The sequence below is a fragment of the Tamandua tetradactyla genome, chromosome 12, assembly GCF_023851605.1.
Source record: "Tamandua tetradactyla isolate mTamTet1 chromosome 12, mTamTet1.pri, whole genome shotgun sequence".
Classification (NCBI taxonomy): Eukaryota; Metazoa; Chordata; class Mammalia; order Pilosa; family Myrmecophagidae; genus Tamandua; species Tamandua tetradactyla.
Window position 1 is genome coordinate 91,110,722 of NC_135338.1, and position 23,078 is coordinate 91,133,799.

Here is a 23,078-nt window from a genome sequence, read left to right on the forward strand (position 1 = left end):
TTCCCGTGGCAGTGGAGATTTCCTCCTGCAGGGCCGGCTGCAGGTGGCTCCGTGATGCCCGGCGCCCCTCGGCCGCCAGGTTCTCCCATTCCATGACGCACCTCGAGCTGCGAGTGGTCGTTCCGACAGAGCAGACCGCAGAGGAGCAGCGGCTCCCGCTTGAATCCCAGCCCATCTGTCCTCCAGGCATTGCTGGGCCTCAGCCTCCGGAACCGAGTCCCCACCTGGCGGGACTGGAGTGGAGGATTCATTCACCCATTGGTGAATCCTAGGCCAGGCCTCTGGCCCATGGTAGCTAGTCCAGAAAGTTCTAGAGGCCCAGGTCAAAACACACCATGCAAAGGACATGGTACTTCATCTCTATTCCTTCCTTCTAGGGAGCATAAAGTTCTCTGTGGACACCTTGGCAATTTCCAGGAGTGCCTGTGAGGTGGAGCTTCAGGTACAAAGGGTTAGCCAAGGACATGCTCAGCGCTGAGACAGAGGCAGAAGCTCAGGGGAACTTCTTAACTTCCCATCGGGTTCTTTAACTCTGAGCCCCGAGCCCATTTGTCTGTCTTGGAACAGTGGATGTGTGACCTAGGGCTGGCAGGGCCATTTCCCATCTGTAGCCATGGGCAAGGACAGTGCGGGCCCCTCTGCAGGGAAGCTAGCTGCCCTCCCCCAGAGCCAAAAGCACAGGGGTGGCCCAATCTGAGAAGCCGCTGTCCTCTTCCTGCTTGCCTGGGTACAGTAAGATCTGTGCACGCCCTGGGTCTTCCCTCTCCTTCTTTTCTTTCTTGGGCACTCACGCTGGAAAAGTCCAAGGTTTATTGCCTGGAATTAAGGTCTTGTACGTGTGTGTGTGTGTGCCTTTTTTTAAGATACGGCACATAAAAATCCTCTGGGATCTCTTTGGTAGGTGGCGCCGCAGCCGAGGGGCTTTTCCTTTTGATGCCAGGCCAGGTTACATTAGGTCCCTGGCACCACCCCCCCCCCCCCAGGGGCCTGGCAGCCAGTGGTGTGGAGTAGACCCGGGGCGGGGGCTGGGTGTGACAGCGTGGGGGCCATGCACCTTCGGCTCACCGCCCCTTGGAGACTGTCCAGCCCTGGCATCAGCACAGCCCCTCCCTGAGGTCCCCGAGAACTGATGGCCCCACGGACCTCCCCTTTAGGCAGACGGGGAAGCCAAGAGAGCCACGTACCCCAGCAGGGATGACAGAGGCAAACAGGTGCCATCCGTTCTGGTCCCAGCTCTGCCCACAGTCACGGTCTCTTGTAAGCCACCCCCCCCCCACTTCAGCTTCTCCACTTATGATGGGACTTCCTGTTTTTATCTTTATTTTTTAATTATATTGTGGTTATTACAACATAAAACTTCCCATTTTAACCACTTTCGTGTATATAATTCAGCCCTGTTAATTACGTCCACAGCGTTGTGCTGCCATCACCACCATCCATTACCAAAACTCTTCCATCCCCCCAGGCAGATGTTCTGTGCCAGTTAAGCACTGACTCCCCTTCCACGGCCCGTGCCCCTGCCCCTAGTAATCTATATTCTTAAATTCAGCTTCATTGAACTTGCATATTCTAATTATTTCTGCTAGGTGACATCATACAATATTTGTCCTTTTGTGTCTGGCTTATTTCACTCAATGTGATTTCTTCAAGGTTCATCCATTTTGTCTCATGCATCAGAACTTCATTTCTTTTAATAGCTGAATAATATTCCATTGCATGTTGTTGGAGAGTAAATCCTGTTTCCCCCAAACAGTATGTTCAGGCCCCAAGCCCTAGTCTTGTGGGAGGCACCCAGGTCAGCAGGGTCTCTATTTCAGATAAGGTGTGGCCCGACTGGCCCAGGTTGGACTTTAATCCGGATTACTGGAGTCCTTTATAAACAGAGGAAAATTCAGATAGAGAGAAACAAACCACAGGGAGCACAGTCAGAAGTCCAAAGAACCCAGAAGAGAAGGAAGATGCTGTCGTGTGCATAGGCATGTGAAGGAAAAGCCAAGGAGCCCCAAACATCACCGGCCAGACCATATACACCCTCTGGCAGGAAGCCAGCCTTCCTGGCTCTAAACCAGGAGCCTGTGAACTCCTGTTGTTGCGCCTGGCCATTGTGCCGCTTTGTTTCAGCACATGGGAATCTAAAACATGTACACACCCCATTTGTTTCTCTCTTCATCCGCTGATGGGCACTTGGGTTCCTTCTACTTTTGGGTATTGTGAATAATGCTGCTTTGAACATCCGTAGGCCAATGTCTGTTCAGGCTTCCTCTTCAACTCCTAGGAAGATTGGAAAGGCTGGCTCAAAGCCCCCCGAGTGTTTGGGGCAGTTGGAGAGACCCTCTGTGTGGGCAGGAACTCAGACACGGGTCAGCCCTCAGCAGGCGCTGCTCCCGGGGGCTCTGGGCAGCACTTGCTGCGGGGAGGGTTCAGAATGGATTTTGAAGAGAAATTCATGAAGCCTTTGGGGGTTGCAGGAGCTGATCCTTCTCAGCGGTGTCCTGGGGAGCAGAGTGGGGAGTGCACTCTGATAGGCATAGACACGGTCCCTGAGGCCCGCGCCTTTCCGTCCCAGCTCAGTGACCACGCAATCCAGGCCCCGCTCCAGCCCCTCGGGCCTCTGTTTTGGCAACTGTAACATGAAGATAAAAATTCCTGCCTTGTGTACTCAGTAGTGGTGAGGAGCCCATGTTAAAGCACTTCGTAACCTGCACACGACCCAGTGAGGACGAGGTGTTCTCCGTCACAGGTAGACAGCCCTTCTGCAGAACTTTTGTCTTTGCTCATCTGTGTGTCACCCGTAACACCTGGGCTCGGCCGCTGGGCACCCTGCTTAATGCCTTTAGGCCTCAGTTTCCCTGTCTGTTGAATGGGCATAATAAAGTCATGATCTCTCGCAAGAGGAGACACAAGTAAAATATCTGGTGCGTGGTAAATGCTCCCCGCACACTGGCTGTTATTTAAATTCAATCCTCCTTGTAAATTGTTATTTAATGGAACAAAATTAGCAGCATAAAACTGGGTTTTCACTGAGCTTCCTTGCCGCACTGTCAAGTGCTGTGTTTGCCTCTGCTCCTTTCGTCCTCTCAGCTCCCTGTGGGGTAGGTATATTCCATCACATGCCGCAGAGAGTGACACCTTGCTCAGAGAGGTTAGTGGATATGCCAAGATCACACAGCTACAGAGAGGCAGAGTGGGGACTATGACCCAGAGCACATGCCTTTTGAGTGCCCTCTGCCACCGCTTCCTAGAGGGAGGTCCTCAGCTTCAGCGAGACTCTCCAACTTGGCCTTGTTCGCTTACAGAAAACCCATCACCTCTGCTGGTGGACACTAAATTCATGACATTCTCTCTCTGGATGAGAAACATACACGTGAGCTCACTGTTCTTTCTCACACAGAACACAGGCCCAGCACAGCCCAGATTTAGAGGTCGGCTCATCTACTCATCAACCAGGGCAAAGGGGAACTTTTTCAAACTGTCTTAGAACCCAGAGTTTCGGATTCCACCATCTCCCAGAAAGGGTCTAGGCAGATGAGGCATTTTGGGGGGTGTCCTGAAACCTGCGGGGAGAAGGGATCTAGGCAGGTAGGGACAGAAGTGCCTGGGTCAGGGAGGCTCAGGTGAGGTTGGGCAGCCCTGGCGAGGGGGCCTTGGGATGGCATAGTGTGGAAGGAAGGGTGTGGAGACTTGCTCAGCCCGGCTGCTGGGGTGCGGGGTCTCTGTCTGCCCTGTCCTGGACCTCCTCTCCCTCTGAGTGAAGAGACCAGGGCACCGATCCAGGCCCAGGTCACCCCTGCTGAAAGTGGAGTACATGAAATTGAATGAGCCAGGTCCTTTGGCCTCGTCTCCATGGACACCAGCAGCTTCTACAGGAGAGATGTGGAAGGCCCAGGATGGGGAAGAGAGAGGGCGGAGGCCATATGGACCTAGGGGTGGGTTTAGATGGTCAGTGCATGGAAGGAGCTGCCAGAGGCGCCTAATCTAAACCAAGGTGGAAAAGAGGGCCCACTCCGCCTCGGAGGGCCAGCCTTGACCTGGAAAGGAGGGCGCTGAGACCCAGGTACGCAGCCGGCTCTCACCCACCCTCCCTTCCCCAGGCCCTGCTGTAACTTCCACCCTCTGACGTCACAGGCTCGTGAGTGCTGGTTCCCTTCTGAGGCCTCAGTTGGGCCCCCTGTTTACCGAGCACCCACTGGGTACATCACACTGAATCCTCAGCATCCTTTCAGGGCAGGCGCTTCTGTCTCACTTCTATAGAATGAGGAAACTGAGGCAGGGTGGGGGTGCAATTTGCCCAAGTTCCCACAACTACCAGGAGGTGATGGAGAAGGACCTCGAACCAGGTGCCCTTCCTGCAGGGCCCACCTCCCTCCACCCCACACAACTGCCCTTACCATGGGTAGTTTTTGACCGCTTCATTTTCTGGGTGACAACAGTGAGCGCATGCCTGACAGATGGGATCACAGGACAGAGGGAATCAGGGAGGGAGAGGCCCGTCCCCAGCATGGAGGCTGCAGAGGGGATGGGTGAGAGGCCCTGAGCCCCGGGTGCAGAGGGGATGCACCGAGCTCTGGGTGCAGATGGGAGGCACTGAACTCCAGGTTGCAGGGGCATTAGAAGAGTAACCTCTGTCGCCCACCACACCTGCTGTGGTAGGTGGCCTTGTTCGTACCTGTGGACCCCCAGAAGGGGATGGGAATGAAGAGATGAAAGGGCTTGACCTCTCAGGGTTGACAAGGGGGCAGCTGGAGCCCTGCTGTGTCCCTGCTATAGTCCTTTCATCATCCGCTCTTGCCCACAGCAACCCCCTCCTCTAACCCTTACCCTCCACCCCCCTTCCCGCCCCGGAGGAAGCCTGCTGGGGGCATATACTCCCCTGACTGGTTGGGCTCCAGCAGATTCTAACTTGGCCCCTTTGAGACTGTTGAGAGTCTTGGAGCCTCGCTACTCAAGGTGGGGTCCGTGGCCTAGCATCCTCGGTACCCTCGAAATCGTGCTGAATGGAGTTGCAGCATCTCAGGTCTGCCAGGACCCGCTGAATCAGAGCCTGTGTTTAATAAGTACTCGGGAGTTCATGTGCCTGGTAATGTTAGAAAGACACTCTTGGCAGGTCTCACCTGGTGCCCCCAGAGCTGGTGCCCCTTTTGGGGTCCCTCCTTGGGCTTTCAGTCATGCACTTCAAACACTGCCGCTGGGACTGCGCAGCGCCCAGTTTCAAGGCTGTAGAGCTCACCTTCGCCATCAGGTATGAGAACCTGTGGAGTCGCCCACGTTGGGGGGACAGAACACACAGCTACGTGTGTGTGCAGGCGGTGGTCCATCCCTGCCCCCTGCCCACCCTGCACCGCCACCCTGAGACATGGCCCCACTGCAGGTCCGCCAGCCTCCTGGTGGAAGGGGAGCCCTCAGGGTTGAGGGGTGCCTCCGAGAGAGGCTGAAGCCCACCCAAAGCAGTCTGCCCTCACCACCCAGCAGCTCGGGACGGGTCATGAATGCTCCTGAGATACTAATCTGAGGCCAAGGCATGGGGTCCCCCGGGCTGGATTCAGGCCCCGTCAGCTCCTTCCCAGCAGCGAGCCTTCGAGCCTCGCTTCCCGCCCCGGGGACGCGGGCAGGGCAGCCGGGAGCCTCCACAGGACTCCGCAAGGAGCTGGGCGGCCGGGGGTCATTTGTACCCTCCACGGGGAGGTGGGGAAGCCACTGACTGGGGGGACAGGACCTGGTTTTAAAGGGTCAGCGCATCCCTTTCATTCTCGGGGCATATGAGGGCAGGAGAATGACCCAAATCCGAGCCTGGATGGGGCGCCTTTGGCTGGCGGGTGAACAGGTCAAGGCAGAGCCACAGTCGCCGAGTAGCGCACAGCCTGGGACCCTCGCAGGCCACTTTCTCTGATGTCCATGTCTCCATAAGCCTGAGGCCGCAGCCTGCAGGCCAGCACGCACTGCTCCAGGGAGGACCGAGGCTGTGGGGTTTCTCCGCATTGTCCTGCACAGGCACCCACCCCTGGGGGGGCTGCCTCCCCACTCAGGCCCCACCCATCCTGTGGCTGCACCCTTGGACATCATCCCCTGTTGTGAAGCCAGCAGGACAAGAAGCACTTCTGGCCTGGGGAGCATGCACTGGGGGAGGGAGGAGACTCCGTGTCCTCCCCACACCACGTGGGCCCCTCCCAGCTGTGCTGTCCCACGAGCCCCTACCTGATCTGTTTCTTTAAGTTGGCCCACTTCTTCATCTACATAAATTTAGTAACAAAGAAAACGTGTAACATAGCCGTCAAGTTTTTTTTAATTTTTTTTCCCCTAATGCACACCTAGATTTTTTTTTTTTAATGTTCACCCAGGTAATACCTGGTGGGTCCTTGTTTGCCTTCAGTGTCACCAACCCAGGTTGCCTTTGGGAAGATGCAGACAGAGGCTCGCCCAGGCCTGCTTCCTCCGTGTGGCTGGGTGGCCTGGGCAGGTGGCCTCAGCTTCCCTGAGACCCGGCTTCCTCCTGTCCCACCCCCACCCCCCCAGGAGGCAGGTATACTCCCCTGGGTGCCCCAGGCGCTGGGCCCCACGGCACAAGGAGGGCTCACGGGGGCAGCTGCAGGGCTGTTGTGTGCTCTGGTTGTCTCTTATTAGCCTGCTTCAAATATCTCTGCCCCTGGTTTTACCCTTCCCTCAATTTTATAGATAAAAAGTCAGCACCAGAGAAGCAAGCTGACTTTTCCAATGCCACCCAGCCAGGAGAGCTAAATCAATGCAATGGCTCCTTCCTCTCTGAGGAGCCCCGTTCTGTGTGCCTGGCCATGTGTGGCTATTACGGGCTGCACGGAAGAATCTGGAAGGTCAGGAAAGGGCAGGTTCCATGTGTTCAGGTGCCATATCTGGGTGTGTTAAAGCCACGGTTTTCGTCATGGTCATTTGTGGCTAATTGTCACTAAGATCTCACAGCTCCTGAATGACTTTTAAAAAAACAAATCTAAATTAGGGTGGATCCAAGGGTGTCATTTTCAGTTGTTTCTCCATTTACTCTCCTGGGCATGACAGAGGGGGATGGAGCTACCACTTGCTGCAGTTGCTTTGCAGACAAGATGAACCAGACTCTGTGGCCAGTGCTAATATAATCATCAAAATGGGAAAGCTATTATACTAAGCATAATAGCCGACATTCACTGAGCTTTCACTCTATGCCAGGCGCCCTCGTAGCTCCTCCACATGTGACAAATCATTTAATGCTCAGCAGCCTCCTGTATTCTGTGCTGTTATCTTCCCATTTCCCAGACAACTGTCATGAGGCACAGAGGTTGAGTTGTTTGCATGGGGTCACACAGTGGCAGAACTAGGGACACAGACCTAATTGCAGGGCTTGACTTCCCTGCCAGGTTTCTGTGTTTTTCCCCAAAATCACTGGGGGTGGCCAGGAAGGTGTAAACAGGTATCAGAGGCCCAGGGGTGGCCTGGCAGCTCTCTGGGTCCTGCTGCCCCAGAAACCTGCCAGGTCCTCTTAGGTGCAGACTGGGAGCTGTGAGGGGCAACTGCCAGCCTTTTCAGCACCTTTGTGCAAATTAGAGAAGCCCCCCCACCCCCGTCCACTGGAAACTTACTACCACCTTGAAGGTTGCCCCATCCGTGTGCAAGCGCGCACCATCTGCGTGCAAGCGCACAGTGTAGACAGTGCCGTCCTAGGAGGGGCGTCCCTGTGCGCGGCCTTGAAGTCACCGGGTCTGTTCCCTTCTCCGCAGCCACCTCCCCATGCAAGATCCTCAAGTGCAACTCTGAGTTCTGGAGCGCCACGGCCGGCGGCCACTACCTGGCCTCCGAGGACGCCCCGGAGTTCTGCACCGCCCTGCGCGCCTACGCCCACTGCACGCGGCGCACCGCCCGCACCTGCCGGGGAGACCTGGCCTACCACTCGGCCGTCCATGGCATCGAAGACCTCATGGGCCAGCACAACTGCTCCAAGGACGGCCCCACCTCGCAGCCACGCCTGCGCACGCTCCCGCCCGCCGGGGACAGCCAGGAGCGCTCGGACAGCCCCGAGACCTGCCACTACGAGAAGAGCTTCCACCGGCACGCCGCCGCCCCCAACTACACGCACTGCGGCCTTTTCGGGGACCCGCACCTGCGGACGTTCACAGACCGCTTCCAGACCTGCAAGGTGCAGGGCGCCTGGCCGCTCATCGACAACGATTACCTGAACGTGCAGGTCACCAACGCGCCCGTGCGGCCCGGCTCGGCTGCCACCGCCACCAGCAAGGTAAGGGCTGGAGCCCCGCGGGTGCGCCGTGCCGAGGGTCCCGCCCCCACCCCCGCACCGCCCCCAGACGCCGCCTGCTGCCGCTGGGTCTTATTTCTTACCACATGGCCGAGTAATTTATATTTAGAAGGGGGAATGTTCCGGAGAGTCTGTTGTGGGGCAAGAAGCAAACCAACCTGGGAGCGCCTTTCCGCGTCCCCTGCCTGCACCCTTTAGAGGACTGTGGAGTCAGTATTCTGGCATCGGAAAGCAGCACATATAGGTATAGATTTTGTTATTTGGCTTTGACGGGGTACAGTAAGGTAGCATAGCACAGATAAGGCGTCTGAGCGCATTGCGCGGAGGAAGGGGGAAAGTTGTTTTAGGAAGCTTTCGTTTCTGTAAGCTGCCCTAAAACTAGTTCTCATCGTGGCATTTGTGGTCTCAGAGCTCGTGAGTGACTTTCAAAAGTTAAAAAACAGACAGACATGGGGCGGGCCGCGGTGGCTCAGCGGGCAAGAGTGCTTGCCTGCTATGCCGGAGGACCCCGGTTCGATTCCCGGCCCTAGCCCATGTAAAAAACAAACAAACAAACAAAATATAATAAAAAACAAGAAAATGTTTAAAGATGTTTCCCTTTCTTCCTTCCTTCCATCCTTCCTTCCTTCTCTCTGTCTTTCCTTCCCTTCCTCCCTTTCTAAAAAAAAAAAAAAAACAGACAGACATGAATTAGGGCAGATGCAGGGTTCTGTGTGTTTGTACGCTGGGTCCAGATGGAGAATAGATTTCATACTGGGGTTGTTACGAGTTTTTTTAAGAAGTAGCTTAGAAACTTTCACTAGAGCTGTCACCCATTTTCAAACGTTGGGAATATTTGTTGTCTTGCCCCCACCCCAAATCTTGCTAGAACTCCAACGTTAAAAGCCTTAGAGGGGTTTCTAACAGGGTTGCCTCCCGGCCTGCCCTGCGGGAGCTCGCCACCTGGTTGGAGCAAACGCCAGGCTTAGACGCGCTTAGCCCATGCCAGGGTCTCGTTGCGGGCTGCACTTCCAAACGCGGAGAGATTTTAGGATGTAGCGATTCTGGGTCCCACTCCAGGTGGGTTAGAACCCGGATTTCTGGATGAGGGTGGGGTCGGGCGTGGGTTATTTTGGACCCCCCTGGCGATTGCCGCCGGGCGGGCATGGGAGTGCTGGACCTCTTGGGGCCCAGGGCTGCAGGAGGTTCTTTACCTCTTTACCCTGCTCGGACACCTGCGAGGCCACAGCCCCAAAGCACAGAGGCCCAGGTGGGTCTGGGAATTGGGCGAAGATGGACCGTAGCCAGGCCAGAGGGACTGCTCCATTGAGCACTTCCAGGGCCCCCGTGCAGCCTGGCGCCTCTTGCTGGGAGCAAGCCCTGCTTGCTGGGAGTCTGTCATTTTCTCACCCAAGGAGCCCTGGCAGCAGAATGTGGTCCAGCTCACGGGGCCGCGGCAGGAGGCAGCCACGACGTGTCCCACGACCCAGCTAGGGGACCTTGCTGGTCTGTCCAGGATCCCTCCCCCGAGCTCCTTCTGGAAAGAGTCTCCCGTGTCTTCATCTTCAGACTCAGCCAAAGACCAGGCAATGGGGACACAGCTGCCCCCAGCCCCACCCCCTAGAGTCTGCTGGTCTCTCTGGGGGGTGGAGCAGATGGGCAGCACGGACCACCCAGCCAGAGTGGCCGGGGCGCTTTCCTCGGACGAGCGCCTTGGGAGGCCAATGCTGGGCAGTGCCTGCCGGGCCCACAGGGGTGTTTCTGTTTCTTCCCGTCCTTCCACACCCCAGAGGACACTGTGAGGTGACCCGGCAGCCAGGAAGATGCTCGATTCCCAGCCACTGCCATCTGCCCCATGGTCCGGGCGTGCCCTCAGAGGAGTCTCCTTCCTGGGCCGTCCAGCTTGGAAGGAAATAAGCAGAGGTTTTCCTCCAGAGGTGACTTGTACAGGCCACAGGGTTGGGCCACCCAGGGCAGACGCAGCCAGCGTGCCCTCTGTCCCGCCCCGCTCCCGGCCCTCTGCACTCGCGGGGAGCCCACTGGAAGGGCCCAGCCTCGTTCCCTGCAGGACCCTCACCTCCCCACCAGCCTCCCTCCCCAGAGCCAAGGTGAATAGGCGTGGGAGCCTGAGGCTGCATCTTCTAACTCCAGCAACAGGCAGGCTGCGGGAGGTGTGCCGGCCTCCCTGTGACATCCGAAGGGCTCCTGAGAGCCGGCAAGAGCAGGGCAGTTGCGGGAGTGTGGACCCTCGGCGGCCTGCCCCTCCCCACCCAGGGACTATGGGTGCGAAGTGTGAGGACAGAACCAAGCCAGGGGTACAGGAGCGGGGACAGTTGATCAGCGAGGCAGCAGTGACGTGCCTGGGCTTAGAATACCTGGAGACTACTCCGGGGCCCCACCGACACACATGGGACCTCAAACCTGTGATGCTGTCAAAACCCAGGCGAATCATTCATTCATTAAATCTTATGTTTCATTCATTTATTCCACCACCGTTCTGGGGAGACAGTGGACAGCAGAACCACCCTCTGAGCAGGGCTGGAAGAATCCTCCTCCCCACTGTGGCATGGGACTTTTCAGAAAGGGCTGCCTGGTGGAGGCTGACAGGCCCAGTCCCTCCTGCTCTGGACGTGGGCACTTGGAAGCTTGTCATCCCATTACCTGGAGTAGGACAGGGCCGGGCTGGAAGCCACACAGAGCCAGGTCCAGCACTCAGGCCATTCTCGGGCCTGGGGGTCCTCAGCCTCCCTAGCCTGCCCCTTTAGACCTCCACCACCCGGGGTGTCCATTCAGTCCCTCACACTATCCACAAGCGCTCCCCACACATGCGTTTTGTGCCAGCCTCTGCGCTCAGTACCCCCTGCACCTCTCTTCCAGCAGCTTCTGGGCCCAAGGGGGACAGAGGTCAGCAAAAGGGGTGCTATGCATGGACACTGGGGTTGCAGGTCACTGCAGCCTGCCCAGATGGCCTTCCACTGGGCTCCGCTGCAGGACAGTGGGCATCCCCAGGTATGCGGGAGGGGGCAGCCAGGGAAGCAAGGGTATGGGAGCCCTCGGGGTGCTCGGGAGGCCAAGGTGACAGCACCCCTGTGACTGCTGTCCCCACATATTCACACACACACACACACACGTGCACACATACACAGAGCCCTCCCAGCTGCCCAGCCTCCTCACTTGCTGACTTGAACTCACTCCCCTCTCCCCTCCCGCCCGTCCTGCCTGCCTTTGGGGTTCAATGGCATGTGGCTGCATGACCCCTGGCTCCCAGGAGGGGACCCGGCCCCTGCCTGGCCCTTACCCTCAAGCCCCCAGCCAGGCAGCCACCAGCTTTACCTTCTCATGAGGAAGCTCCCTGGGGGTGAGGCTGGGCCCCAGCTCCCTGGACGGCGCCCCCTCTCCCTCGGCCCCCCTTTGGGTGGGCATTGCTGGGCCGAGTGCTTCCTGCTGTGCTGTGGATGAGTGAGATCAAGTGTTTTCCAGCCCCCCGTGGGACTGGTCCCACTTAGTGCGTTTCCTAAGGAAGTGGGGAAGCACCTGCTGACACCGCCCTTCCCAGTGGTGCTTTGGGGTGCATGGGGCTGGCAGACGAGGGAACTGAGGCTCGGAGAAGAGAGGAACTTGGGGTTCTCTGCCTGCAGCCCCTGCCCCCCTTCCCGTCCTGCCACACTGTGGCACCCCCCGGGACGCACCGTGTGAACACAGGGGCTGAGCTGTCCTGTCCCGGTGTGTCCCCGGCCCCCGGCAGCACCTGGCCTGGCGGTGGTCGCTGCTGTGCACCATGCCAGCCCGGGGGCCGCAGAGGCAGGCGCAGCCGCCGCGGAGCCCGGGGACGTGCTGGCGGCGGGCCGGCCTGGCTCTCGACGGGCCCCCTTCGTGCCGAGACTTGTGGTTGAGTCCCTGGCACGGGTAGCCAAGAAAAGTCAAGCAACCTGTCAGCCTTCCAGAAGCCTGTCTCCAGGAGCCTTGGCGGTTAGCGCCGAAACCAGCCTTTCCTGTTCTGGGGAGGCCGCCGGGACTCGGGGGGCAGGGCCCCCTCCCCTGTGTCTGTGTGGCCCTGCCACCGAAGCCGGGACACCAGAGTCCCTCCGCCCGCCCCCAGCCCCCGGTGCCAGGACCACCCAGGCTCGGCCCACCGCCCGGCCTCCACGTCGGGGTGGGGGAGCCGCTGGCTGGAGCGAAGGAAAGGATGAGGCTGAACCCTATGAACTTGCCTTTTTTATCGGACAGGGGCGGCAGAAGAGCGGCAGTTTCATGGGCTTCAAGTCTTGGGGTTCCAGGGGGGCTGGAGGCTGCAGGCGACTTCCCAGCCCACAGCGGATACGAGTGCATTGCTGCGGCCAGGCCCAGCCCCTGGAGGAGGAGGGAGGAAATCCAACCCCAGCCACGGCCTGACCTGAGCCTCGCATGGGGTCCCCAGGTTATCCTCCAGGCCTCCACACAACCTCCCTGGCCTTTGGCTTCAGAGAACCAGCCCTTCCCCCCTGCAGGGGGTTTCGGTCCCCCTCATAGCCCCTGGACCAGGGACAGGCCAACCTCATGGCTGACACAGCGCCAAGGATATAGGAGGCTTCTTAGGGCCCACGGAAATGGTTCTGTTTCTTTTAAAATCATCAGAAAAAAGATTCATATAATCCAAGATGGGTGATGTTGGATTTTCTCCCTGCACGGTTGTAAAAGACCGTTTTTTAAAATATTTTTTGTGGAGAAAGGGGGCCCCTCGCTGAGTCCCTCCCACCCTGCCTTCCTGACAGGGGTAAGGGGGGATTTTCTTGCGAAGTCTTGTCTGCTTCCCCTGCCTCCAGTCACCCCTTGGCTTTATACCCCACTGACTGCCCTGAGCTAGAACTTCCTGCAGCTCCCACACTCCCTTTCCAAAGCCCTCAGGCCTAGCCTCTGGCTCCTGCCACTGAAGACCACTCCCGGTCTGGCTGCACCCTGGTCTCCTGAGTCCCTGCAGGTGGGGGCCCTTCCTGACAGCACCCCCTCACCCCCCACCCCCCACCCCCTGCCACTGCTGAATTGCAGCCAGATGCACCCTGTAGCCGGCACCCCAGGCCCACCCTCCCCTTGACTGTCAAGCCTAAGCAGAGCCCCTTCCCGGCCCTCCCAGCTGCCCCACCCCCACGCGAGCTCTCTCTTGTCCCCTCTGATTTCTACCACCTCTGGGACATGCTCTGGCCACACACCCACTGTCAGGCCAGAAAGTCCCTGGTGTTCTCCAGCACTGCCTCCCCACCTTCCCCATCCCCACCCCAGAGCCAGTCCAGGTCACCATGTGGGTCCTCCAAGCACCCCCACCTGCTCAGACTTTACATGATGTCACAACGCCCTCCCCTTCCCCAGGAGGGCAGGGGCGGGGCTCTCCCTTGGAGACCAGCAGGCCCCTAGACTCTTCCTCTCCCAGGCGGGGAGAGGTGCTTTGGCCTGCAGAGCCCATAGGGTGTGGCGTTGGTGGTGATCCAGGGGCCTGGGAAGGGTGGCCGGGCCTGTGCAGGGCCCTGCAGGAGTTGGGGTAGGGGCTTAGCTGAGGGTCCCAGAAGGTCTGGCACTCCCTCCCCTCCCTGGCTGCAGGCTGGGAGTCTCGGTTCCGGCTGTCCTTGCTCCAGTGGGGCAGTGACCTGATAAGTACCCGGAGCTGCCAGTGGCAGAACAGCTGGTACCAGGGAGGGGCCAGGGGAGAGAGGAGCTGTTGCTTTGCTCCCAGTTTCACTCATGTCTCCAGCCCATGTAATATTTCTAGTCAGGGTTATGTAGGGAAGAGAGGCCAGCCTTTCACCTTCACCCAGGACGAACGGGGAAAATCATACACTCTCCCCAGGCTGGTTTTCTCTGGTCCTTCTGTCTGGCATTCCAACACTGTGGGATGGAAACCATGGGCCTAATCCCAACCCTGCCTCTTGCTGGCTGTGTAACCTCTGGCAAATCACTTCATCTCTCTGAGCCTGAATTTCCTCACTGGGAATATGCTTGCAATGGCATGTCGCAACTAGAAGTAATAAATGTAGTACTGGCACAGCAAATGCAGTGAGGACCCCTGGGTCTGTGATCCCAGGAACGCAGTGACCCATGGGCTGCTCGGCCATCTGCTTCTCCCCCAGAAGCTCAGCCCAGCCAGGGCTGTGTGCTCAGCTTGCAGCCTCTGTCCCCCTCTCCCTTACTTCCTCCTGCTCCCCTCCTCCAAGGCCCAGCCCAGGGAACTCTTTCTTATGGCGGCAGCTCCCCTACAAGGGTCTGCGCTCCCCTCTCCCTGCATGCAAGGATTGTGCACGCTTGTGCTTTGAGCGTTCGCTTCCTTCGTTCCGCCGTTTCTTGCGTTCAACCGGTTGCTTGCGGTCCTTTTTCAGGAATTGTCCTGCAGGGATTACTGGTGACGTGTAAGGGGATGGCCGTAGGTTTGCAGATCCGTGTCCTGTTGCTGCTGAAACTAATTACCACCCGCCAAGTGGCTTAAAACAATCCTGGTTCTCTTATGGAGGCTGGAAGCCCAGAGCAAGTCTTAGGAGGTCCCGGCAGGTCTGCTTCCTTCTGGAGAGAGGCTTTAGGGGAGACACTGTCCTGGCCCCTGCCAGCTCCTGTCCCCCGGCTTGTGGCTGCCTCACTCTGATTTCTGCCTCTGTCATCCTCACGTCACCTTCTTTTCTGCAGTTAAACCTCGCTTTCCTTCCTCTTGTAAGGCCACTGGTGATTGCATCAAGGACCCACTCAGATCACCCAGGATAGTCCCCCATCTCAGGATCTTGCACTCAATCACACCTGCAAAGACCCTGTTGCCATGTAAGGTCATGTTTGCGGGGTATTTGGACCCGACATCTCTGGATGGAACCCGTTATTCAGCCAACACCACGGACTAGAGGATCTTTTCTTAGAAACTAGCCATGCTTTTATTTTTAGGTTCACCTGTGTATAGTAAACGAGCCTGGTTTGCCAGTTAGAATTGTGATCTAAGTCATTTTTTCCTAAGTGGGAAATGGCAAATTGTTTTAAAGAAAAACACTAAGTGCATGACACTGCCGCCGGAGCTGAGACCAAAATTGGCCTCCGTCCAAGGCATCCGCATCCAAAGGATGTAGCTGGACCTTCCCTCCCCTTCCCTTTGTCCCCCTCCCTCCCGCCCCCCCCCCTTGTCCTCCTCCCTCCCTCGCCCTCCCCTTCCGGAAGCCTCGATCCACCTGCCTAACGGCCTCTCCTCTTTCCCCTCTCCCCGGCAGCTCACCATCATCTTCAAAAACTTCCAGGAGTGCGTGGACCAGAAGGTGTACCAGGCCGAGATGGACGAGCTCCCGGCTGCCTTCGCCGATGGCTCGAAGAACGGCGGGGACAAGCACGGGGCCAACAGCCTGAAGATCACGGAGAAGGTGTCGGGCCAGCACGTGGAGATCCAGGCCAGGTACATCGGCACCACCATCGTGGTGCGCCAGGTGGGCCGCTACCTGACCTTCGCCGTCCGCATGCCCGAGGAGGTGGTCCGCGCCGTGGGGGACCGGGACGGCCAGGGCCTGTACCTCTGCCTGCACGGCTGCCCCCTCAGCCAGCAGATCGACTTCCGGGCCCTGCGCGCCGCCGCCAGCCCCGCGCCCGCGGCCCCCGAGGCCTTCCCTTACGAGACGGCGGCGGCCAGGTGCAAGGAGAAGCTGCCCGTGGAGGACGTGTACTACCAGGCCTGCGTGTTCGACCTGCTCACCACCGGGGACGTGAACTTCACGCTGGCCGCTTACTACGCCCTGGAGGACGTCAGGACGCTGCACTCCGACAAGGACAAGCTGCACCTGTACGACAGGACTCGGGAGCTGCCCGGCCGGGCCGCCGCCCCGGGACGGCCCCCCGCCCCCCGGCCCCTGCTCGGCGCCCTCCTCCTCCTCCTCCTCCTCCACGCCCTGCCCCCTGTGCTCCTGTAGGCCGTCCCTCCCGGGACAGCGAGAGAGAGAGGAGAGACGTCCCTCTGTCCCTGCCCCTGGTTGCTCTGTCCGGGCGCTGGGATGCTGCCTGGCCAGTGGAGCCTGCAGGACGGTCGCCTCGGAGCTGCCCCCTGGCGAGCACCCGTGACGAGGCCGTGGTGACTGGTTGTACAGTGGTGTTTGTGACAGTAGAGTGGTGTGAGAGGGAGAGCAGCTCCCCTCCGCCCCAGCCCCCGCTGTGTGAATGTGCAAGTTAGAGCCCCTCGGGCGGAGGGTCCCCACCCCTCCCCCCAGAGAGACAGAGACACTGGGAACTGTCAAGAGTCCAGCCCGCCCTCCCCCACCCCACGCATCCCTGCCCCCACCCCAGCCCACTCCTCCCTGAAATGCACTGAAACAGGCCAGGCTGACTGTTGCAGGCCGACCCGGGGGCGCCCACCCACGCACACTCACTCGCACACTCGCTCGCGACGCCGGAGGACACGCCCCCACCGAGCCGCTGCCTCTGGGGGGTGGGGGGGGTAGGGCTGAGGCATCCGGGAAGACCCGATCCCCAGGCAGGCCATCCATGTCCCATCCCCTTTCCCTTTGGGACTAGGAACCCCCCTGAGCACTGTTAGCAAATCCATGTGACCTGTCGGCCAAAAGGCTGTGACCCCCCCACCCCCACCCGCTCCCCCACAGGCCTTTGCCTGGACCTCCTGGCCGAGGGGACTCCACCATGTCCTCCCTGGCTGCTGGTGGCCTGGCCCGGGGACAACACGCGTGGGCCAACACGGTCAGCGAAGCCCCTCGTGAGCTCGGACCCCTCCTCTGGCCCCTTCCCCAGCCACCCCCCATCCTGCCTAGAAAGCTGAGTCCTCAGTTCTAAATGCTTAACAGAGAAGAGACCCTCCGGCCCCGTTCCTTCCCTTCCAGCAGAGGGCAGAGCCCTAGGCAGGGGAGCTGGGGCCGCGGGGCACAAGCAGGAGCCTCGGAGGACAGGGCCAGCTGGCCTGGGCCCTGACCCCTGCCTTCTCCCCCGGAGCACCAGGTGCAGACGCTGTCTCCCCGCCCCACCCCCGTCCTCCCAGCCCGGACTCTGGGCAGAGGAACAGGGTCTGGAAGGCGCTGCAGCCTTGGACGCCCCGAGCGGGGTGTCCTCCTTCCCACTTAGGGTAAGTAGCCTCTCCCATAAGTCCTGGGGCCACACAGCCAGTGCCAGATCTGCCATGGGGGGCCCTGAAAGAGACTGGCTCTGCTGCTGTCCCTGAACCCCCCGGGACCCCGCACAGGAATGGGCTCCCCCACCCAGAAGGCGGTTTCCCCGGAGGCCCCTGCACAGTCCCCATGGGCAGCCCCCCTGCACCCCCCAGGGACCTCTCATACACTGGCCCAGGAGGCTGCAGACCTTGCGTCTCCCCGCTCCCCCCGGAGGTCCCGCCCTCTCTGCCAAAACGGGGTGGGTGGGCAGAGGCGGCCCCTCCTCCTGCTGGTTCTTAGACGGTCCCTGTGTTGGAAGTGAAAAGTGAAGCACTTTATTTTGGTTGTGTCTGATCGCGTTCTGCCCGGCAGTGGGGACCTCTCGCTGCATCCTGCGTCTCTGACCTGCGTGGAGTGTCACCGCATGTACATACTGTAAATTATTTATTAATGGCTAAATGCAAGTAAAGTTTGAGTTTTCGTTTTGTTATTTCTTTTTGAACTACGTCTTTGAGTTTATTTTCTGAACCGGCTTTGGTCCCCGGGCATGGAGGGTGGGCAGGTGGCAGGAGCGTCCTTCATGTGCATGCGGGGGGTGGCATGTGTTCTCAGGGTGCAGTGATGTCACTTCCAAACCCCCTGCTCCTCTGAAATTATGTTGCGTCTTTATGGTAGCCTGGCTTTGGGGCTCGGTGGGCCCAGTTTCCTCTCTTGCTCTGTCCAAGCTGGAGCCCAGGCATGGGACACTGAGGCCACTGTGGTCGCAGGACATTGAGTGCCATTGACCAGGCTGGGTGGGCCAGTCTGAGGTCCCCGGTCACTCCGTCTCAGCCACAGCGGTCAGCGTGAGGCCGTCACTGCCATCCTCCCACAGCAGGCTGATGGCACTTCCAGGGGCCACCACTGGCCCACATCGGGGAGAAGGTCAAGGCTTGCTCGGGACCAGGTTTCCTGCCAGGTTTTCATCCTTATAAAGTACCCAGTGAGTCAGGAGCAAATTCCCCCCCATTTGACAGATGAAGGAACTGAGGCTTGGAGAGACTGACTTGCCTAGAGTTCCTTGGCAAGAGTAGGGCCAACATATTTTCACACTTCAACCTCTGTGTGAGATCACAGGAGAGATGTTTATTTGGTGCAAAATTTGTATTTTGGGTAGCATATTATCTAATTTCACTTGTATGGTCAGTTGAGTTGAACACAATAGTTACATGGAATCTTGAATAGGGCGTGCGATGTTGTTGGTTTGTCCAGGTTAATGTGATGCCCCGATAAATCCCAGATGCCCCCATAGAGCACAGAGTAATGTGGACAGAGAATAGCAAAGTATTTGCAAAGTCCCCTTGAGGGGCTGGGGAGAGAAGAGGAAATATTCTATTTCCCCATTTAGAGAATTCCTGATATTCTCACAAGCAGTAGAAACAACCAAATCAATAGGCCGAGCCCTCGAACTTGGGGTTCGCCTCTATGAAACTTATTCCTCCAAAGGAGAGGTTAAGCCTACTTATAATTTTGCCTTAGAGTCACCCCCAGAGAACCTCTTTTGCTGCTCAGATGTGGCCTCTCTCTCTAAGCCAACCTAGCAGGTGAATTCTCTGCCCTCCCCACTATGTGGGACATGACTCCCAGGGGTGTAAATCTCCCTGGCAAAGTGGGAGAGAACTCCCGGAATGAGCTGGGACCCAGCATCAAGGGCTTGAGGAAGCCTTCCTGACCAAAAGGGGGAAGAGAGAAATGAGACAAAATGAGGTTTCAGTGGCTAAGAGATTTCAAACAGATTCGAGAGGTTATCCTGGAGGTCATTCTTATGCATTGTATAGATATCCCATTTTTAGTTTATGGTGTATCGGAGTGGCTGGAGGGAAGTACCTGAAACTGTTGAGCTGGATTCCAGTAGCCTTGTTCTTAAAGAAGACTGTTCAACTATACAGGCTTTAACAATGTGACTGTCTGATTGTGAAAAAAATAAAAAGTAAAGAAAATTTTTTAAAAAAAAAGAGTAGGGCCAGGGTATGCATCTAGGACTGACCCCCCCTCCAGGACTCCAGGGACTCGGCACCCTCTGGGCCGCCATTCAGTTCCCACCTCTGGATGATAGGGCCTGCCCGTCACTCAGGACCTTCAGAAGGTCCCCTGGCTAACCCCTGTGAAGTGCTGGAGCAAGGCCTGGCCCACAGTCTGCGTCCACTCTTAGTGTTGTCACAATTGTCCCAAAGCAAGAGGAGCTGTGAGTGAGATGGTGATGGGAGGAGAGGGAGAGGACTGCAAAGACCTTGGGGCTTTGGGGGGAAGTGGGCCCGAGGCTGGCCAGGGGAGATAACCAAGGAGCAAGCGTTTCCCCCATCCCAGCAGAGCGGGAGGGCCAGATGCAAAGGGGAGGGTTTCGCTGGCCTTCGTTCAGGTTGGAGGGCTGGAGGGGCCAACAGGGGCTGGAGGGACCAACAGGCTGGAGGGGCCAACAGGGGCTGGAGCATACCCCCACATCTTGCCCACTTTTCTGACCGTGGGTGTGATGTGACTTTCGTCCTCCAGCAGAAGCCAAGATGAAGACAGGGGCAGCCCCGCCCAGACCACTGGCACCTGGCCAGCCCGGAAGAATAGATTATTGAGAAGCCAGGGCAGGCTGGAGGGAAAAATGTCTCTAGTTCACCATCAGATGGAAACACTGCAGGCACTTGCCAGCAAATATTCTTGGTTTGGAATTTTTTCAGGCCCCTACGTTTAACCAGCTGGAATTCTTTTCCAAGTACCGTACTACTGGCTGCCATCGTGAACATGGAAAGTTGCATGTCGTCATGAATATGGAACACAGCTGTCTAGGGTGAAGTGATTCCCAAGAAGTGGCCTCGTCCTGCACGGCGGGCTGGGTTTGGAGCAGAGACGCCCCTGTGCCAGCTTCACTCAGCCCAAGGCCAGTGCCTGCCCCGATGGGGCTGCGGCCCCGTTCCTCACCACCCCACCCCACCTACTTGCCCAGGTGTGATGAGAACTCCTGGCAAACCTCGATATGTGAGGGTGGAAGAAGACGGGAGAAGGGAGGCTTGAAGCAAGTAAGTGGGAGCCGTTTACAACGGAGGGGGCATATCCTGGGGTGAAGCAGTGAGCGGGACACTTCAGCAGAGGCCAGCTCGAGCCCGGCCAGAGCGGCGCGGGCAGCCAAGGCTGAGCCCAGAGTGGGGCACAGCGGGGCCTGGGACTGGGGCGGCAGCAGACTTGGCCACCCAGCAGGTCGGCCCGTCGCTGGCTGTGTGGTCTCACTTGGATTTATTTGAGCCTTAGATTCCTTATTTGAAAAAAGTGGAATTATGAGTATCTACTCCCAAGGTCGTTTTGGAACGCCCGGGAGCTAACGCTCACGCCCTGCCTCATTGCAGCAGCGTGGGGACGCAGTGTGGGAATGTGACTGACATGGCTGTGTCCGCCCTTCACGGTCATTCGTATTCGTGAACATTAAATGATCCGTTCTACTGTCCAGGTCCCGTGCAGGGGGACAGAGCCCTGAGCAGAGACTCCTTTTTACCCCTGACTGCGAGCCTGATGAAGACAATGATGCTAACATTAAAGAAAGGAAATTAAAAGGGAAGCTGGGGCGTAAGACTCCCCACGTCTACTGGCTGCAGTCACGAGTGGTGGGGGTTGGGCCCTGGGGCTCAAAAGATTGAGATTCAGCTCCTGGAAGCACCCCGGCCAGCCTGTGCGCCGACCCTTTTCCTCCCTCCTGGTTCCCACGCTGCGTGCTTGAGAAAACCGACAGGAGAAATGGCCGGAGAGAGAATATAACAAGAAAGCACCGAGCAAACGCCACGCACTCCGCCCCCTTCCATCCCCACACCCCGGCAGGGCGCCCTGAATGGGGCCACCCAAGTTCACTGATTCATTCTCTGAGCAAATCTCCGCGGGCAGCAATGATGGCGGTTTTCTGTGCCCACTTTGCCCCCGGGCTGACTGTCATGGACTAGAGAAAGGGCGGCTGGACGGGGGCCCCTCCTCCAGCCACCTTCTCCCCTGCAGACCCCCGAGGCCTCAAGGGCAGCAGCCAGGTTTTGTCCAGTGTCCTTTCTCCTGTGCAAATCTCTGAGATGAAGGCCCAGGAATCACCTCTTTAGTCTCACTGGTGCGAGTCGCCGGATGGTTGAAGCAGCTGAAGGCTCCTTATGCAGAAGACACTTGGTTTTCTGGCCAAGCGCCAGTGGGAAGACAATCCCCAACTCCTCAATCAGGAGTCCAAGGGCCTCGCAAATCTTTGGGTTGCAACAGCTTCGCCTTAGCTACCCGCCCCATCCTCCTGGGCTTTTCTGCACTTTGGACCATTTAACTCTTTCCTGCTTGAGGTGTGGGTTGCTGTAAGAACACTGAGGTCAGAGGGACAGAAACACACGCGCTTAGAAAGCCCCAGCAGGACAGACTTCATATGGGCAGCAGTTGGTGGTGGGGGCAGGGGATGATTCTGGAATCGGGAACAGGATTCAAGACAGACCAGCCCTCTGAGGCCATGCAGCCACGTCCCTGTGCCACCCTGTCCTTGCCCAGGACAACCCTAGAGGGCTCAGGAATTCGTCCGCATTTGAACCCAAACCCCTATCCTTCCCTCTCCTTCCCCCTCCCCCCTTCCTTAGGAATCCGAGTCCTCGGCAGGCCCAAGGCATCCAAATATAAGCCAAAGTTAAATGCACCTAGCCAAGCAAATCTGCAGGGGAAGAGCAAGGTATGCTGGGAATGGTCTGGCAGGCTTCATCTGGGGAATTGGTCTTGAGCTCACCCTACACTCCATTTGTGCAACAAATCCAGGGTCAACAGTTAGGGATGGGGGAAGGGAGCTTGGCAGTTTGTTAAAGCAGGTTGGTGGGGTGGCAGGGACATGCTAAGAGCAGAATGATTAAAGGATTAGGAGAAGGGCTGGAAATGGAACCAGCTACCATCCCCAAATCCCCCACCCCCCAAGGAATGCAAGAGCTTGGTCCATTGGACCAGCTCTGCCCTGCCCTGCCCTGTCCATCTGGCCAACTCTGCCCTGCCTTGCCCTGCCCTGCCCTGTCCATCCGGCCAACTCTGCCCTGCCTTGCCCTGCCCTGCCCATCGGACCAGCTCTGCCCTGCCTTGCCCTGCCCTGCCCCGTCCATCTGACCAGCTCTGCCCTGCCCTGCACCGTCCATCCGGCCAGCTCTGCCCTGCCCTGCACCGTCCATCCGGCCAGCTCTGCCCTGCCCTGCCCTGCACCGTCCATCCGGCCAGCTCTGCCCTGCCCTGCCCTGTCCATCAGGCCAGCTCTGCCCTGCCCTGCCCTGTCCATCGGGCCAGCTCTGCCCTGCCCTGCCCTGTCCATCCGGCCAGCTCTGCCCTGCCCTGCCCTGCACCGTCCATCCGGCCAGCTCTGCCCTGCCCTGCCCTGTTCATCCGGCCAGCTCTGCCCTGCCTTGGCTCACCTTGGCTAGTGACCTTGTGCTTGGTGGGCCTGGATGGTCAGAGACAGAGGAAAGAACATCCCAGCTCTGTCATCTACTGGCTGTACAGCGTGGGGTGAGTTTTCACCATTCTCAGCCTCAGTTATGACAACTGTGAGGAGGGAATAACAAGAACAGCCTCCTCCCTGGGCCGTCCTGAGGAGTAAATGGAAAGAGTGAAGCCTGGTAGCTGGTTCACAGCATGGCCTCAGAACTGCCACTGTTGTCACAGTTTGCTGCCACCACCCACATCACAGGTGGCAATTTCCTGCCACCCACCCAGCAGCCGGCCTTGCCTTTGCCCAGAGCGAGCTCTCGCCCAGCCCGCGG

At 58.3% G+C, this 23,078-nt stretch overlaps 2 protein-coding genes across 16 annotated transcripts in view; one reads left to right on the forward strand and one right to left on the reverse strand.

Annotated features, from left to right (window-relative positions):
- The window catches only part of RGMA (repulsive guidance molecule BMP co-receptor a), a 46,203-nt gene extending 23,908 nt beyond the window's left edge, over positions 1-22,295 (forward strand). For 3 of the 6 annotated variants that reach the window (XM_077124095.1, XM_077124093.1, XM_077124094.1), the window contains exons 3-4: positions 7,722-8,236; positions 15,442-17,812. In XM_077124095.1, the coding sequence (XP_076980210.1) occupies positions 7,722-8,236; positions 15,442-16,128 (1,202 nt within the window). In that variant the 3' untranslated portion in view covers positions 16,129-17,812. Of the gene's footprint in view, positions 1-7,721; positions 8,237-15,441; positions 17,813-20,018; positions 20,747-20,782 lie in introns of those variants that run through there. The other 3 variants (XR_013160704.1, XR_013160702.1, XR_013160703.1) reach the window with 3 other exon arrangements.
- On the reverse strand, positions 8,924-13,621 carry LOC143652472 (uncharacterized). 10 transcript variants are annotated; one of them, XR_013160708.1, is made up of 6 exons: positions 13,420-13,532; positions 12,767-12,893; positions 11,923-12,583; positions 11,567-11,674; positions 10,655-10,894; positions 8,924-10,135 (listed from the first exon to the last, which is right to left on the reverse strand). XR_013160708.1 is itself a non-coding variant. In XM_077124097.1 (5 exons), exons 2-5 carry the CDS (start codon positions 12,842-12,844, stop codon positions 10,891-10,893), a joined length of 945 nt encoding a protein of 314 aa, XP_076980212.1. In that variant the 5' UTR covers positions 12,845-12,893; positions 13,532-13,621; the 3' UTR covers positions 10,698-10,890. The 10 variants fall into 10 exon arrangements, 8 of the variants coding, with proteins under 8 accessions (XP_076980212.1, XP_076980217.1, XP_076980218.1 ...); XR_013160706.1 differs by having other exon boundaries at positions 11,567-11,677; XM_077124097.1 differs by lacking the exon at positions 8,924-10,135 and having other exon boundaries at positions 10,698-10,915; positions 11,567-11,747; positions 13,532-13,621.
- Positions 22,296-23,078: the final 783 nt, after the last annotated feature.

What these genes read in the sequence shown, in the direction of transcription:
- LOC143652472 (XM_077124097.1), bottom strand. Translation starts at nt 12,844, where the DNA reads ATGATTTTAAAAGAAACAGAACCATTTCCGTGGGCCCTAAGAAGCCTC. An exon ending in TCAGCCCCTGTGTTCACACG is followed by an intron (nt 11,748 to 11,922) that starts GTGCGTCCCGGG and finishes CCACTTCCTTAG; the next exon opens with GAAACGCACTAAGTGGGACC. An exon ending in GGGAGCTTCCTCATGAGAAG is followed by an intron (nt 10,916 to 11,566) that starts GTAAAGCTGGTG and finishes TGTGGCTTCCAG; the next exon opens with CCCGGCCCTGTCCTACTCCA.